Source organism: Lactuca saligna, chromosome 3 (genome assembly GCF_052625555.1).
Source record: "Lactuca saligna cultivar CGN05327 chromosome 3, ASM5262555v1, whole genome shotgun sequence".
Classification (NCBI taxonomy): domain Eukaryota; kingdom Viridiplantae; phylum Streptophyta; class Magnoliopsida; order Asterales; family Asteraceae; genus Lactuca; species Lactuca saligna.
The window spans coordinates 229,581,051-229,598,120 of record NC_136419.1 but is presented as its reverse complement, the minus strand read 5'-3'; the positions used below and the strand labels follow the sequence as shown (position 1 = coordinate 229,598,120).

The 17,070-nt window shown below is 36.4% G+C and overlaps 1 protein-coding gene across 1 annotated transcript; it reads right to left on the bottom strand.

Annotated features, from left to right (window-relative positions):
- Positions 1 to 12,526: 12,526 nt before the first annotated feature.
- LOC145034183 (Acid phosphatase/vanadium-dependent haloperoxidase-related protein) lies at positions 12,527 to 14,938 on the bottom strand. Its single transcript, XM_078982543.1, has 3 exons — positions 14,469 to 14,938; positions 14,020 to 14,331; positions 12,527 to 12,799 (listed from the first exon to the last, which is right to left on the bottom strand). Exons 1-3 carry the CDS (start codon positions 14,823 to 14,825, stop codon positions 12,638 to 12,640), a joined length of 831 nt encoding a protein of 276 aa, XP_078838669.1. The 5' UTR covers positions 14,826 to 14,938; the 3' UTR covers positions 12,527 to 12,637.
- Positions 14,939 to 17,070: the final 2,132 nt, after the last annotated feature.

The following is a 17,070-nucleotide window of genomic DNA, read 5'->3' as shown; positions in this document are numbered from 1 at the left end:
CTAGCAGTCAGGGTGCGGGGTTGTCAATCCCGTATAGATCTATACACACAATGTCCGCTCTCCCTACAGGAGACTCTGGTTACCAACTAGACGACGGAGAAGGCCGTGTCCTAAAGATGCATCCCAAATAGTGGGTAGAGACTTCCAAATAGTGGGTAGTGTGTTTCTAATGTAAGTGCTGAACTAGAGGTAGAGACTCATAACTGAATTGACTAGAGTAAACCTATATGTCTATGCTCGTATACATAACATACATCTAATGAATCAAACGACCTTCGGACGGCCATCCGATCCCACCAGACCACATCTCAATGAAGAAAAGGAAATAGGGCGGACAAACCTTCCTAAGTCCTTCAATCATTATTTATATGCACCTATACAAGTACAGCCATACATCTAACTACGACTGAGTGTGTAACAAGTGTGAACGAATAGTGTGGAACAATTGAATCATAAAGTGTGACCAAATAGTGTGGAATAACCAATGTATAACGTACAATGTAGAAAATCCGATGTATAACGTACAGTGTGGAATAACTGAATCATAAAGTGTGAGCGAATAGTGTGGAATATCCAAATCGTAAAGTGTAAACAAACAGTGTGGGATAATCGAATCCGATGTTTAACTTGTATTCCCCCCCCCCCCTATAAAACATGTAAAAACTTTTAAAAGCTTCATTCAGGGGTATGAACTCACCTGGTGTAAGTAGGTCCGACGGAGGTGCCGGTTGGGTGATCGGTGTCACGTAAAGACTCGAACACACTCAATGACCTATTTAACATATGATAACATATGTTCACATACAATTAGTATATTTAATACTAATTTAACACGTATACGCACTCAAAGGAGCGGAAAACACTTTGGTTAAGTGTTTGGGGTGTCCCGGGTAACATCTAAGGGTGTGTATGGCTTAGGAATAAAGTTTACTCTCCAAGAGTAAACTCCCAAAGTTGAGTTTATGGCCCAAGGACATCTCACCATGAGTTTACGACCGTAAACTCATGGTGAGGGGTTTTAGTGTGTTTTAAGGCTTCTAACTTGTTCATGGAATTATTCTAGGTCCAAAACTATATAGTATGAATGAGTTTAAGGTCTTTAAGGGCATCTTTAGGGAGTTTACAGCCCATGAACCATCCCTAAGGGAGTTCACAGCCGTGAACTCTCATTCCTTGAGTTTATTGAAGTTTCAAGCCCCTAATATCCTCCTAGTAATTTATAATGAAGTGTGAGGCCATTTGGGGGAATTAAAACTATCATTTGGGCATGTTTGGGGGGTGTTTACGGCCTTGACACATGTCTGGGTTGTAAACTCCTTTTATCCCCTTAAATCCTTGTGTTTTGATGATCTAAACCCGAAATGATAAGCCCCTAATTTATGTATTAAGTCCAAGGGTGTTTTAGGAGTGTGTTTGGGGCATTTTAACATGGATTAGAGGTGTTTACGACCTTGGCATATGCCTGGGCCGTAAACTCTCTTTTATTCCTCAAAATGATTGTTTTAATTGAGCAAACACTCCTAGGCTAATTCCTCAATTTATTTCCAAGCTTTTAGGGACATTTTGGGGTCATTTTGGCCTCATTTAAGGGGTTTACGGCCTAAGGAGAATCTTGGACTGTAAACTACTTTTCAATAGCTTCCAAGTCCGATTTTTAAGCTATAAATACGAATCATAATGTTTAGAACAAGTTAGGATAAGCGGACTTACGATTTGGAAGCGTTTGGTTGCGGATTCACGTCGAAAACGAGTCTAGAGAGAGAGGGTGGAAAAGGCTCAAATGGAGTTTACTCCCCCTTATATATGGGTGGGAGTTGGAGCTCAGTGGAATTCTACCCGATACTGCCGTTAAACGGGGCTTTTGGTCGCACCCGATTTAGTGGTCGTAATAATAAAAACTAACTTTTTCCAATTAAATGGAAATGTGTGTTATGTGTTTTTATTTCTCTTATCACGACTTAACGACATACATAAATGAAATATTTATTTAATTGGCAACCTCTAATTAACGGAACTTTTATACAGTGGAATATTCCGTTAACGGTAACGGGGTAATGTAACGGAATAACTTTGGGTTGTCACATCATCCCCTCGTTAGAGGGAATTTCGTCTCGAAATTCAGGTCTAGGCAAGGAAGTAGGTATGAATGGCCAATTAGAGGTAAGAGAGTACTTCCTATTCTGTTTGCCCTCGCATTCCCAAGTGAACTCTGGTCTGTGTTTGTCATTCCAACAGACCTCCTCGTACGGGATGCGGGTTTCGTCTCGTGTAGCTAGTGTGTTCCGACTGGTGTATCTACGAGGGTAGAGTTCTCAATGGTTTCCATCAGGATGAGTGAGGCACGAAGAGTGACGTCGGGTAAACACATACCAAGTGTCGGAAGTGGATTGATCTGGTGTGAAACTTGTGGGATATCCGAAGGTAGTAGCGGCCTGAAAAGGGTTGGACCAATCTTTGTAAAGGATCTCGTCTATGGCAAGATCATCACTGGCGTGATCGCCATTCCGAAGTTCCTAACTTTCTCTCCCGTACTGGTAGTGTAGTCCTTCAGGTTGGTTCTTATGAAGTTCGGGTTGTCTTTGGTCTCGCGGTTGCTGTCAACTGGCTAATAGAGACTTTCTAGATCATCGGATGGGTTGCATGACTATGGTTATATGTTCTCTATAGAGTGTCTATCTCAAGCTGGTGCAAAATGAACCTGCAATAAGAATCTTGAGATACAGAAACCCTGAGAGTCGAGGAGATAGGGTTTCACCAGACGAGTGTTGGACTATCTTGGGAGGTGGTGCTACTATTTCTGTGTGAAATAGTATTCGTGGAACACCTAATGGTCCAATGAATTCTCTAAGACTTTGGTTTATTCTAGTGCGGAAGGCGCATGTTCCTGCATAACCCTTCGACTAACACCAAGGCAGGTGTCAAGTCTATAATCTCTTCTGGACATGGGTTATGAGGCTTAATGCAACTACTTTCGCACTTGATCAGGTATTTTGGCTGCGAAGGTTATCCTGTGGTTCTCGGTATCCTGGTGTTCACTTCGGAGAATGTATTTTATCGTCTACAGGGTGATGACGATTTCCTCCATGCGAGAGGTTGGAGGATGATAAGCACTACTTGTCTATAACTGGATGGACGAAGTGCCTGAGTAGTGCGGGCTTCTACTGCCACTACTCTTCCAAAGGTTCTGAGTTTTCTCGGTCTAGGTCAAATCTAGAGAGTATAGGTTCCCATCACTCAGAACTAGAGGTAGAGACTCATAACTGAACTGACTAGAGTAAACCTATATGCCTATGCTCGTATACATAACATACATCTAATGAATCAAACGACCTTCGAACGGCCATCCGATCCCACCAGACCACATCTCAACGAAGAAAAGGAAATAGGGCGGACAAACCTTCCTAAGTCCTTCAATCATTATTTATATACACCTATACAAGTACAACAATACATCTAACTAAGACTGAGTGTGTAACAAGTGTGAACGAATAGTGTGGAACAATTGAATCATAAAGTGTGAACAAATAGTGTGGAATAACCAATGTATAACGTACAGTGTAGAAAATCCGATGTATAACGTACAGTGTGGAATAACTGAATCATAAAGTGTGAGCGAATAGTGTGGAATATCCAAATCATAAAGTGTAAACAAACAGTGTGGGATAATCGAATCGTGAAGTATAAACATTATCAAGTATGAGTGTACCCCGAAGTGGAATCGTCAATAGGCATAAGTGAAATGGAAACGAGATCAAGTATAAGTGAATATGAAGCGCATCACCAGGTATAAGTGTATCAGATAGGAGTTTAAACTAAGTAGAAGTAAAGCAGCGGTATCAAACAAGTGAAGGTATAACATGAAGGAAAACCTTGAGAAATCCTTTGGGAAACCTTTATAAACAATTTTTAAATAAAACTTTGATAAAACAATATAAGTAAGAGTTTGGAACAAGTGAAAACATTTTAGAAAATCATTTATAGTGTCCTACTCGGTAAATCAGTTTACAGTGTGGTAAATCCTTGTGCATGCGGGTTATCAATCACATATGATCGATATGATAACTGGCATGTTTAACTTGTATCCCCCCTATAAAACATGTAAAAACTTTTAAAAGGTTCATTCAGGGGTATGAACTCACCTGGTGTAAGTAGGTCCGACGGAGGTGCCGGTTGGGTGATCGGTGTCACGTAAAGACTCGAACACACTCAATGACCTATTTAACATATGATAACATATGTTCACATACAATTAGTATATTTAATACTAATTAAACACGTATACGCACTCAAAGGAGCGGAAAACACTTTGGTTAAGTGTGTGGGGTGTCCCGGGTAACATCTAAGGGTGTGTCTGGCTTAGGAATAAAGTTTACTCTCCAAGAGTAAACTCCCAAAGTTGAGTTTACGGCCCAAGGACATCTCACCATGAGTTTACGGCCGTAAACTCATGGTGAGGGGTTTTAGTGTGTTTTAAGGCTTCTAACTTGTTCATGGAATTATTGTAGGTCCAAAACTATATAGTATGAATGAGTTTAAGGTCTTTAAGGGCATATTTAGGGAGTTTACAGCCCATGAACCATCCCTAAGGGAGTTCACGGCCGTGAACTCTCATTCCTTGAGTTTATTGAAGTTTCAAGCCCCTAATATCCTCCTAGTAATTTATAATGAAGTGTGAGGCCATTTGGGGGAATTAAAACTATCATTTGGGCATGTTTGGGGGGTGTTTACGGCCTTGACACATGTCTGGGCTGTAAACTCCTTTTATCCCCTTAAATCCTTGTGTTTTGATGATCTAAACCCGAAATGATAAGCCCCTAATTTATGTATTAAGTCCAAGGGTGTTTTAGGAGTGTGTTTGGGGCATTTTAACATGGATTAGAGGTGTTTACGACCTTGGCATATGCCTGGGCCGTAAACTCTCTTTTATTCCTCAAAATGATTGTTTTAATTGAGCAAACACTCCTAGGCTAATTCCTAAATTTATTTCCAAGCTTTTAGGGACATTTTGGGGTCATTTTGGCCTCATTTAAGGGGTTTACGGCCTAAGGAGAATCTTGGACTGTAAACTACTTTTCAACAGCTTCCAAGTCCGATTTTTAAGCTATAAATACGAATCATAATGTTTAGAACAAGTTAGGATAAGCGGACTTACGATTTGGAAGCATTTGGTTGCGGATTCACGTCGAAAACGAGTCTAGAGAGAGAGTATAGAGAGAGAGGGTGGAAAAGGTTCAAATGGAGTTTACTCTCCCTTATATATGGGTGGGAGTTGGAGCTCAGTGGAATTCTACCTGATACTGCCGTTAAACGGGGCTTTTGGTCGCACCCGATTTAGTGGTCGTAATAATAAAAACTAACTTTTTCCAATTAAATGGAAATGTGTGTTATGTGTTTTTATTTCTCTTATCACGACTTAACGACATACATAAATGAAATATTTATTTAATTGGCGACCTCTAATTAACGGAACTTTTATACAGTGAAATATTCCGTTAACGGTAACGGGGTAATGTAACGGAATAACTTTGGGTTGTCACAAGATGAGTCATACTTCGTTCCAATACAATTTTTAGAGTCATACTCCAAGATTATAATTTCAGTGACATGTCTTAAAGAAGGTTTAAAACACTTGTCAAATGTAAGAGTAAAAGTTTCTTACTCTTGTACATTTGAAATTGGTAAGTTGTGATGTTTTGGATAAAACAAAGACCAACTAAGGCCAATTGTGTGAAGTGTTTGTCTTGATTAGAATCCGCACTATCTCTTGGATGTTTGACAAGGGAGTCTTATTGGTCAAGAGGACATTGGGAGTCTTAAAGGTCTTGAAAGTCTCAAGAACTAATCAAGAATAAAACCTGAAGTTCTTAACTAGCACACGACTTGAGGTTTATAACCTATCATGTTGACATATTTTGTGCCCATTCCAGTTAAAGTTGGCTTTGCATATGAGTTCTTAGAGTTCTCAATTGGTTGCAAAACAACTTGGAAGCAATGGCAGGTCCTTGAGCTGCCAAGTGGCAAGAAATTAAGATTGAGTTCAGTCCATATGAGTTTGGATTTGTCATTAACCTTTTCTTGTGACTATGGTTTTGACAATTTACATGGATAAGAACACATACACCATTAAATCTAAGTGTCATAAGGTTTCTCTCTAATTCATGAAAATGATGGTGAGGAAACACTTTAACTAAGTAGATTTTAGCTAGATAGCAATTGTGATATTTGCATTCTCAAAGTCGTTAGTGGAGCGTGTGTGGTTAACCGGCACACTAACATGGACTTGTGAGAAGTGGCAAAGGTCTAAACAATCGAGACTATGATTACGACATCCCTTTTCATAGTTCTTAAAATTGTTTAGACACACCTGTGAGTTATCTAAGATAAGGTGTGTGATATTGATAAAGTGTTATCAAAGCAATCTTGTATCAGAAATTTGAACTTTGGTAAGAAAGTCAATAAAGTATTGATTTCTAGAAGTTCAGTTGATTTTTGGGTACATGTCAAAGCTAGTGGGAGCATAAGTGTTATGCTAATAGTCATCATGTTAGTGTGAGCATGATAATTATGATAAGTATTGCAAGTTAGCAATGTTAATTATAGAAGACAAAAGTTTCAATTCGTGAGGTTGCAGGGGTTGAAAAAGTTGTTTTACTGTAATTAAGGGAGAGGAAATTATACTTCATCTCAAACCTAAAAGCTTAGATTGAGGTCTTAATCGTATTTAGTCAAGAATATGTATGAATTTCATGTTGGGATGGTTCAACATAAGGAAATTCTATATATGGGTTCATTATTTGCGTTCTAAAATTCGATTATGATTACGGCATCCCTTTTCATAATCTGAATTATGAGAACTTGGCAAATTGAAATGGAAATATTATAGCAAAAGACTGGTTTAGTCTTTATGTGAGACATCATGAATCGTGTCCCATATGCTTCGAATATAGGATCGATTACATGTGCTATATTCATTCGTTCTAAAATTTTCCAAATGCCTGGGGCATTAAGAAGGGAAAAGGTCTAGAATTGGATATGACTAAAAGGATTAAACAATTGTCAAGGATGATCTAAGGTTTACCGAAGATTGGGTGCTCAAGGACAGTTGGAAGTATAGTATTAATTCTGGAAGGACCATGTTGACATAATCTGTAAGGAGGAAACTCTTGTTCAGAAGTGATAGTCAAAATGAATCTGGAAATGTTTCAAAGTTAGAAATTATTCAATCTGTGTGATATTAGAAAACTTAATGCAAGAAGGATGTTTCTAAGGAGCTGATCTCCTTTGGAATATTCTGTAATGATTGGTGCCAAGTCTTTGTGAATTTGTGCATAATCATTACGAGAAGATCAATGCATATAAGTTTAGAATCTAACAGATTTCAGTAAATGGCATGAGTTTGGAATTCTTGCATTTGCAGTAAGGATTTGGGATTGTGAAAAAGGATCATTGGAGTTATGTTCAGTTAATCTATTTCACAAAGTAAAGATCATAGACAAACATAGTATGCATACTTGGTGTATGGCATGACTAGTGTTTAGAAAACATAGTGTACATGCTTGGAGCATTGGACAACTATTGTTTTAAATTCAAGAATAAAGTTGATAGCTGAAACAGTATACAATGAATAATGTGTAATCATATGGTGATAAATAAAAGGTGTTTTATTTATATTCATAAGTTCTGAGACCATATTGGATTCGATTATTATTGTGTTTCATTTTGCATGTTTTGACTTCCAGAATAAACTAGGTTATTCTTCCAGAATGACTAAGTTATTCAAACCATCCACAGTCGGTCATATGTTGGAAGTAGATATGAATTAAGATTGTCATGGGTTAGCTTGTAGAGGTCTAAGGTGTTGGATAAAGGGCTACAACACTCATGAGTGCTCATAAATTATGAGTATTGGATCCAACCTGCACTCATTGGAATCACTTCATGGATTTTATCACGAGTGATCATGAGACGATAATATCTTATATTCTTCAAACCTAGAGATATGAGTTGTTACTATGAGTTGGTTGTACATTGATTGCATGAAAACGCATTCGGTAACTCGGTGTTATAAAACGTGCCTTTGTGTATGATTCAACAAGTAGTAGAACAAGCCATATGATTCGAAGTTTATCGATTCCTTTTACCTTCGGGATAAAAGCGATATTTGTGGGCCCCTCGATGATTTGATGATGACAAATGGAAGTGCTCGGCCAGGCCAGGACTGATTTGATTTGTTTAATTAGTCAGTCGTCATAAATCGGAAATCAGGAAACAACAAATGGACAGAGAGAATGATTATAATCCATGTCTCAGTCCCTATCATATTTAGAATGGAGGAATATATGATCCCTTATCTAATGGACAAGTTCGTTGACAAGATCAGAGTTCGACAGCGGCTTTAAGAGCTACGATTGCCAGTTAGGTTTTGAAGTCATACTCAATAATAGTTTTAGACTTATCCAAGTGGGAGACTGTTGGATTAATGTCTAAGTCACTAACTATATTTGGTATGTACTTGACCCGACTCGGCATGGTCCATTTGGGTTGCACTTCACCGATACAATTTATATGGATAGTCTTTTGAGAATAGTATATTTATGATTTATATTAGTATATTATAAGTTCTAATATATTAATAAGGAATCATATTATTTAATTAGTATTGATCAAGACTTAATTTAGAATTAATTAAGTGATCAAAATGAACTAATAAAATATGGACTCTTATATATATAGAATGGGCCAAGTTCATTTAGGTTGGGCTAAGCTTTCATGGATAGTCCATGGAGTCTTTAACCCATAGATCATATGAAATGAAAGGTCATGGGTTTAACCGTAGTCTCCATACTATATAAAGATGTCCTTGGTTGGTGAAATGGGCACTAGTGTGGGTACACCAAGAAGGGCTAGCCGATTTCACTAAAGAGAACCAAGTATTCATATTCTCTAAAGTCTTCCAAGGTGTTTTGGTGATTTGTGATTCCACTTAAGGCTTCCACACTATTGGGGCTAAGCTCTTAAATCTTGAAGACATCAAGCTACATCAAAAGGTATGTTATCTAACTAGTACTTTGTAGTATAAGAACTTCATAATATGCTAGTTAGGATTAAAGCCTTGGAAAGATCTTATTTACATGTATAATAGAGAAAACATAAATCCAATGTATTTAGGGTTGCATGTACACTTAGGAGTGTTAGAATGCTCAAAATCCAACAAAAGGATGGTGCATGGAGACATGTGAGGTTTTGCATGGAGATCCATAATGTAATAAGGAGGTGGCTAACCCTCCTTATCTCTTTGATTTTCATTTTTTTTGTTTTGCACTTGGGCCGAGAATTAGAGAAGAGAAATTGGGCCTTTTGTGCTTAAGTTTATATTATGGGCCCATTTTGATGATTTTTGGCCCAATTGGTCTTTGTAGATGGTTCACGGCCCAATATAAATCAAAGTATGAGTTTTATGGCCCATTAGGGCTAATTAGATTTGTTATGGTCCAATAAGGCCCATTAGAGATAAACTAGTCCATTCTAGGCTCATGAGGCCCAAAATGCTAAGTTTCATGCAAATTGGTCCATTTAGGGTCCATTTAAGAGTTCTAAGCCCAAAATAGTCAAATTGGAAGCTTATTGGTCCATTAGGCCCAATAAGGAAATCCTAGTCCAAAATGGACTTAAACCCGAATTTTTAGGGTTTCCAACTTTTGTTGACTATTTGAAAGCTTGTATGGAGTGTTTGATGGAATTTTGTTGTCATTGAACAAGCACCATACATGTTTTCAAGTTTCAGTTACATTGTCGTTCTTTGTTAAGTGTTTACAATGTATTAGAATTCCTAGTTGTGACACTTTACGTGACAACTGAGTCTTGAGATACTAGATATAGTGTTTGGAGTGGTAGATCTGTTTTGATTCGTCTAAATGAGGAATGAGTTTGAATGGACTTCTGAGTCGATGAGCCGACTCGACGAATCGGTGAGGGTTTGTCCCGATAAGCTTGATCATGCGATAACTCGGCCAGTTGGGGTGGGGGTGGGGGGTCAACTCGACGAGATGAGCTGGACCTTCACGAAACTTCTCAGGAAACGAGTGGACTCGACAAGTCACATGGGTGCACTCGGTGAGTCGGGTCGAACATGTACTATTGACTTCTGTTGACTTTAGGGTTTGGTCAAACATGAGTAATGGAGACCATGGAGGGGTAAAATGGTCTTTTATCCACCTCAAGAGTTAAAGAGAGAAAGAATAGCCTTCGGTTTATTAGAGTCATGAAAAGAGTATTAATTAGAGATATTCATCATTTGTGTTAGGCGGAGGCTAGTTCGAGATTCGAGTATGAGGTTATTTGCTGACTTGCTTCGAGGTGAGTCTTCTCACTATACTTATCATGAGTGGTATTTTTGTGTGACTGAGATGTCCTATGTGCTTACATTGTGTATTGTGATATTCTACATTATTTCTTTGTGATTTATGTTGTGTATTATTCATAGCTTACAGAGGGTCCATCAGAGTTGTGGGATCGGAGGGTCCCACTGTGACACATTGACCGGAGGGTCTTACTGTGTTATAGCCTCGAGTGGCTACAGAGTTGTGTGTGGTATTTTAGGGAAGTCACTAAGCTTCGTGGTTATCGTGTTGTGTGTTATCTGTTTTAGGTTTTCTCAGGATCACGGGAAGGCATCAATTTGATTGTACACACCAGTAAAAGAGTTATGTTTTGAGGATCCTGGATTTTAATCAAACAATTATGGAGTTGCGATTTGTAAATTAAATAAATGAAATTTTTGTGAAATGTGTTATGAGAGTTATATGATTTTAAATGAAAATTTTGTTTGAAAATTTACGGTGTTACATGTCCAAGACGACAATGTCACAAGAATGTATTGTCTAAACCATTAGACGAATCAATTTGCAACTGACTATTACCTAAATTGTCTACAACCATCACAGTTTTATACACATCATTACAATGTAATGCTTCAAAATAAAATACACTATTGTAATAAGCATAATTAGAACCATTCTCATTATTAAAAGAATATATAAAACCTTGTATATATAAATCATGAAAAGAAATAATATTCTTCGTCATTCCTGACGAATGGCAACAATTATTCAAATCTAAACCAACACACTACTAAGCACTAAATAATAAACACCAATCTTGGTAACATGCGACGATCTCCTATTGCTTATAATCAGGTTTATCTTCTCATGCCCCACATCCTCAAGAATACCGATAATAACAAGTTTTGAGCCTTTTTTAACATGTAAAAAAAGGCTTTATGTCCCTAAAATACCAAAAAAAAAAAAAGTCATGATGAACAATTTAAATCAGTATACTAAAGTTTGTTGAGCTACAGTAACAATAACCATTTTAGATATACTATGATTGAACTTTGAAAATAGATTGAGGGGACAGAGCATCCGACAACCCCCTACTGGCTCCGTCTCTGCCTTCATGGATATGGTTTTGTCCTTACATATTAAGTTCTCCAACAAGTTTATTTAGAATCCAACCAAATACAACAATTATACCGACTATTTACCAAATTTTGGTTAAAAAAGTATTTGATGTATAAAACTTTTGGGAAATTAATTTAAAACTGATGCAGTAATAATAAGTTTTACTACATAGGCACCTATTTTCTTTTGTATATGAATCTTGCACGAATTTAGATAACTTATATATACAGCAAGTATTGACTATAGTTGTGTTTGCAACTTTACATCAAATTCATATGACGATTTATGTCCATGAAACCCATATTCAAATGTTATGGTTTAAAAGCGCACAAAGTTCTGGAATAAAGTTCAGTTATTTATGCTTGATCAATAAAAATCTATATAGAGTTAACATACAAGTGATTAATTCAAAGTTCTATCTCCAAAAAAAAAAAAAAAAAAAAATGAATTATTGCATAATTTAAAATCAAGAATTCGATCTTAAGATGATGAGGTATGTTAAGAGCATGCCATGTAGAAATCACGAAACAAAACATACATGAAAAAACGATCAATTCAACAAGCGACTTGGTTAGAAGGTTTTCATAAATATAATGAGTTAATAAGTCTAAAAAGACATTTTATAATTACGATGACTTGGTGCATTGTTAATCTAGACGTGACAAATATTCAGTGAAGAACATCTCCAGTTAGATCTTTTTTACGACTTATTACTATTCATCAACCATTTAATATTCTTTAACCACTTAATCTTGTGTTGTTGAATTACATTTATCCTCTTAGCTTAATACCATTTTTATTACAACCCCCTTAAGCATATTTTATATTTAACTTTTTGCTACTAATAATCAATGTGCTTAAAACCAACAAATTAGCCCATTTGATTATTGAAAAGGAGCTTTAAAAAAAAGTTTATGGATTGGAGAGGATTTATAAAGATAGTGTTTTTTTAGTGACAATATAAATAAGCTCTTCTACAATATAGGTTAACCATTGTAAGTGTGACAAATGAAAAAAGTAGTTTGCTATTCTATGACCTTAACACCCAAGATTCCAGCAACAACAAATTTCTGCTTTGCAACTATTTTTTTTTTTTTGGGATTATAACGAAACAAGTTATCTATTATTATTTTATACACAATTCATGAATCCACCAAAAATAAGACAGAGAATTGAGATCAGATCACACGGAAGCAACCTTGACAACAAATGGAAGCCACCAGAATCCCAAGCACAGCCCCAGCAACCACCTGTGACGGGGTGTGGCCAAGCAATTCCTTCAGCTTTCTTTTACTCATGGGATGCCCTTGAAACAAGTCCTCAACGATAAGATTAAGAACCTTCAAAAAACCATTACCAATCAATTATAAATAAATGAGAAAACATTATAATATAATGATTCAGAAATAAATGGTGTTCAACACTTAAAAAAAATAACTTAATTCATTCGTTGCATCAATAGTCTCGTAAGACTTTCAAGAACTTTGTACATGTAACTCTTTTATGCATGTTCAAGAATTAACATTTTGACAATTACCATGAAAAAAAATGAGTTAACAAGCATGATGGAAGTTTTGCAACAGAAGTACATGCGCAGGTCACAACCACGCTTTTGGCTCATTGTCACATTTCACATTTGGTTTCAAAAGTCAAACTAGGTCAAACTTTGATGTCTTTATTTAACAGGTTCTATGATAACAAAACTCGTCTACTAAAACCAATAAAAAAAAAAAAAAAGCACACAACTCCTAGAAATGGTGTTCTCTACTTAAGAAATTGCAGCGATTCAGAGGATCAAAGAAGTCAATACCCTTTTGGTTATTTTGCATATCCTTTAATACCCTTTTGGTCATGTTGCCTATTCTTTAATACCCTTTTGGTCATTTTGCATTTCCTGAAAAAAGGTTCATGCTTGCAAGCCCTATCATCAACCACAGCCTTGAAGGCATAGAATCTAATTACCATGTGGGAACGACAGATAGTAGAAAAGGGTAGTTTTTACATCAATATTTAAAACTCACGACAAGTGTGATAGTTTCGTTTAATCAAGTTATTAACTTTAAGGACCTAATAATCTAAGTGATCTAGTTTTATTTTGAGGTTCAAAGCATCTAATACAAATGCAGACTGTGGACTGGGTAAATGAATATAATTAAGAACAAACATGTAAAATAATAAAGTTAAAAAAAAAAAAAAAAAAAAAAAAAATAAGGGCAACAAAGAAAGGATGATGAAATGAGCATTAGTTGATGATGCTTCTTTGACTTTTAAGGTCAAACTGACAGTCATTTAAACCCAAAATTGACATCAATCCACCAAAATTTAATGCAGAGTATTCATGCATGCATTAAACAGTATAATGAGTAGCTAAAAGAGAACTGTTTGACAAAACTTTTGAAAAAAAATCTTTGTATTTAGAAGTTGAGAATCAATAGTTTTGACATAAAAAAAAAAAAAAAAAAAAAAAAAAAAAAAAGTCAGAAGACTACCTACAAAGTATCGTAAAAAATGAAACAAAATGCATTTGTAATTACTTCAATAAGCAACTGATTATTCTTACCTCTGCTTGCATCCCTGCATGGCGACGAACACCAATAGCATCGTACATCACAATCAAACTAAACCCCAAACACACAGGAAATAACGAATCTGCCACTCCATGACATATCGCCACTGAAGTAGTCAAAGCTGTGCATAAAGCTGAATGTGAAGACGGCATTCCCCCTGAAGAACACATTATTCGCAAATCCAATTTCTTCTCAAAGCAAAAATGCAATACAACTTTCAAAGATTGCGCGATCAGCCATGCAAAAAAAGCAGAAACAAAAGTCGGATTTGCAGCTAGTGTTGCAACAAATGGGCTAATTCGAACCTTCAAAATCAAAAATTAACAAACAAACCCAATAAATCAATATCAATTTGCATACTAAACTAAAAACTTTTTAACCAATAAAGCAAGTTCGATACCGAATTAGACTTCATTAGGAAAACAAGAAATAAAAATCGAACCTTTGCGGTTGAGGTTACACTCAATAGAGCCATACCAAGCCCTCCATTCTGCAAGTAATTGCAACCGAGTCTATCTGATATTGGCTCTCGATTAGAACACCATTGGTTCATTGAAGTTTTATCAAATGTTCTCAACCCATGTAAGATTGATCTCAAAGTCGGCAACTTTTTAATGGATGAAGAGTATTTTTGCCATACAGATGTAGGGTTTTCAGAGTTAGAGGAAAGAGAGATGTACGAAGCATTTCTTCTCAGTTTCTTGAAAGTTGTATTAGATTTGATTGAAGTAAAGGGATAACAAAATCTTGATAGGGGTATTTTGAAGTTGAAAGAGGAGTATGTTATGATAGGGTCCATGAAATTAGGACTCTGTTCTGCATCGAAACAGAGGACTGTGTTTTCGTCTGTTTACCGAGAGAGACGAGAAAGAAAATAAAAAAGGAAAGTGGCGTAGAATATCCTGGAATGGTTCTGTGTTTATGCTTTGAGTGATTGAATGGGCTTTTATTTTTGGAACTTCACTCCACATGGATTTTGTCTCATAGCCTATTAGGCATTCACCAAACAAAAATATTCATGGTCATGTTAGTAATAACAGTTTGATTTTATTTTGTTGTATTTAGGTTCTACAAAACAAAAAACATTAAAAATCATAAAAATGCATTAAAAGAAAAATACTTTAGAGATCACAAAACATTTTTTTGACTTTATAAATGAAAAAATTGCAGTTTTTTCTTCAAATTCGTTGAAAAAAATTTGAAAAAAAAAACCCAAAAAAAAATAATCGATTTTTATTTTTTTCAGCGAATTTGTAAAAATACCTATGGTTTTTTGATAAAAAAAGTCAAAAAAAAAATTTGTGATCTCTAAGTATTTTTTATACCTTTTTATGATTTTTAGAGTTTTTGTATTTTCCAAATAACCCTTCCTTATATATATATATATATATATATATATATATATATATATATATATATATATATATATATATATATATATATATATATATATATATATATATAACTAGACGAGGAACCCCGTTTTGCGGGGTATGGATTTGGACAAATTCGATCATTTTGGCCACCTTGTGCTTGTTATCGATAGAAAAGATTACATAGTAATCTGGAGTGAATATAGAGACTTTACATGTAACACTCGGTTCCTGATACGTATTTTAGTTAAAGTAAACTCATGCTTTGCACTGGGACTCGGCGAGTTGGAGGTCCAACTCGTCGAGTAGACACGACTTTGGATCGGTGGGATAAGTGACATACTCAACGAGTAGGACTATCTGGATGAAACCCTAATATTTGGGGTTTGCACCCTATTTAAACAACTTATAACACCCCAAACCAGCCTCCATTGTTCCTCGCAACCTAGAGAAAGCCCTAACTCGAAACCTAAGCCTCTTTTGAGTGTTCTTGAGCTTTTTGGTGACTTTTGTGTGCATTTAAAGTTGGAATAGAAGAAGGAAGCTTGGGAGTTCAAGTGGAAGCTAGTAGATCCAGAGGTTTTGCTTCATTCTCAGTTCATTCAAGGTAAAAAGCTTGAACCTTGACCATCTATCTCTTAGATCTTGTTTTGGGGCTATTTTCTACCCTTTTCATGAGTTGGTGAAGTTATAATCGGATTTTATGAGTGTGTTTGGAGATACACTTCAGATATGGAACCATTGAGGGTTCCTATGGCATAGAGGCGCCAACTTTATGGCCATGGGTGACCCATGCTTCTTATATACCTCTTTTTATGGCTTTTTGAGCCAAAAACTCCATGCATGGACATCAAGATTGGAACTTTACGTATAAAATGGACCTTATGAGTTCATATATATGGTTTTGATGCATTAAGATCCATTATAATCAACTGTATGGTTTAGAACAAAGTGAGACTCGGCGAGCCGTTCATGGGACTCGGCGAGTCGGGACGTATTTTCCATCAAATCCTTATGTTGATGAACCAGATGGTAAGAATGAAGGTCCCCCTGTTGTTTAGGCTCATTTGGGGCCTGGAAATCATAGAACTCGGCGAGTGTATGAGCTAACTCGGCGAGTTCAAGGCAATGTCCCACCTCATGAAAACGGAATCGACGAGTTCAGGGGGGAACTCAGTGAGTCATAGACTGAACCCATCCATGCGGATGAAGATGAACTCGACGAGTTCAAGGATGAACTCGGTGAGTAGATTGAATAAGGTCCGATGTGTTATTGAAGGTGAACTCGTCGAGCTCTTGCTAGACGCGACAAGTAGAGACGGGATTGTAGCTTTTGTGGACATGGGGACTCGGCGAGTTGGCGAACCAAATCGACGAGTCGAGTCAACCAAATGTTGACTTTAACCAAAGTTGACTTTGACTAGTGTTTTGACCTTGACTTTGACTTGGACTTGAGTGACCCTTGTAAGGGTTATGAGTATGAAATAGTAATGTAGATAGAATGTTGTGTAGTGTCACACCCCCTCAAACCGGGCGACGGAAACGTCCGAGGGCTCGTGTGACTATCAATTGAATTATCATCATAATGAATATACATGAATCATAGCACGATCATTGCCAAACATTATATATTACAACCAAAATTGTTCACATCAAGTACATTGTTTAATA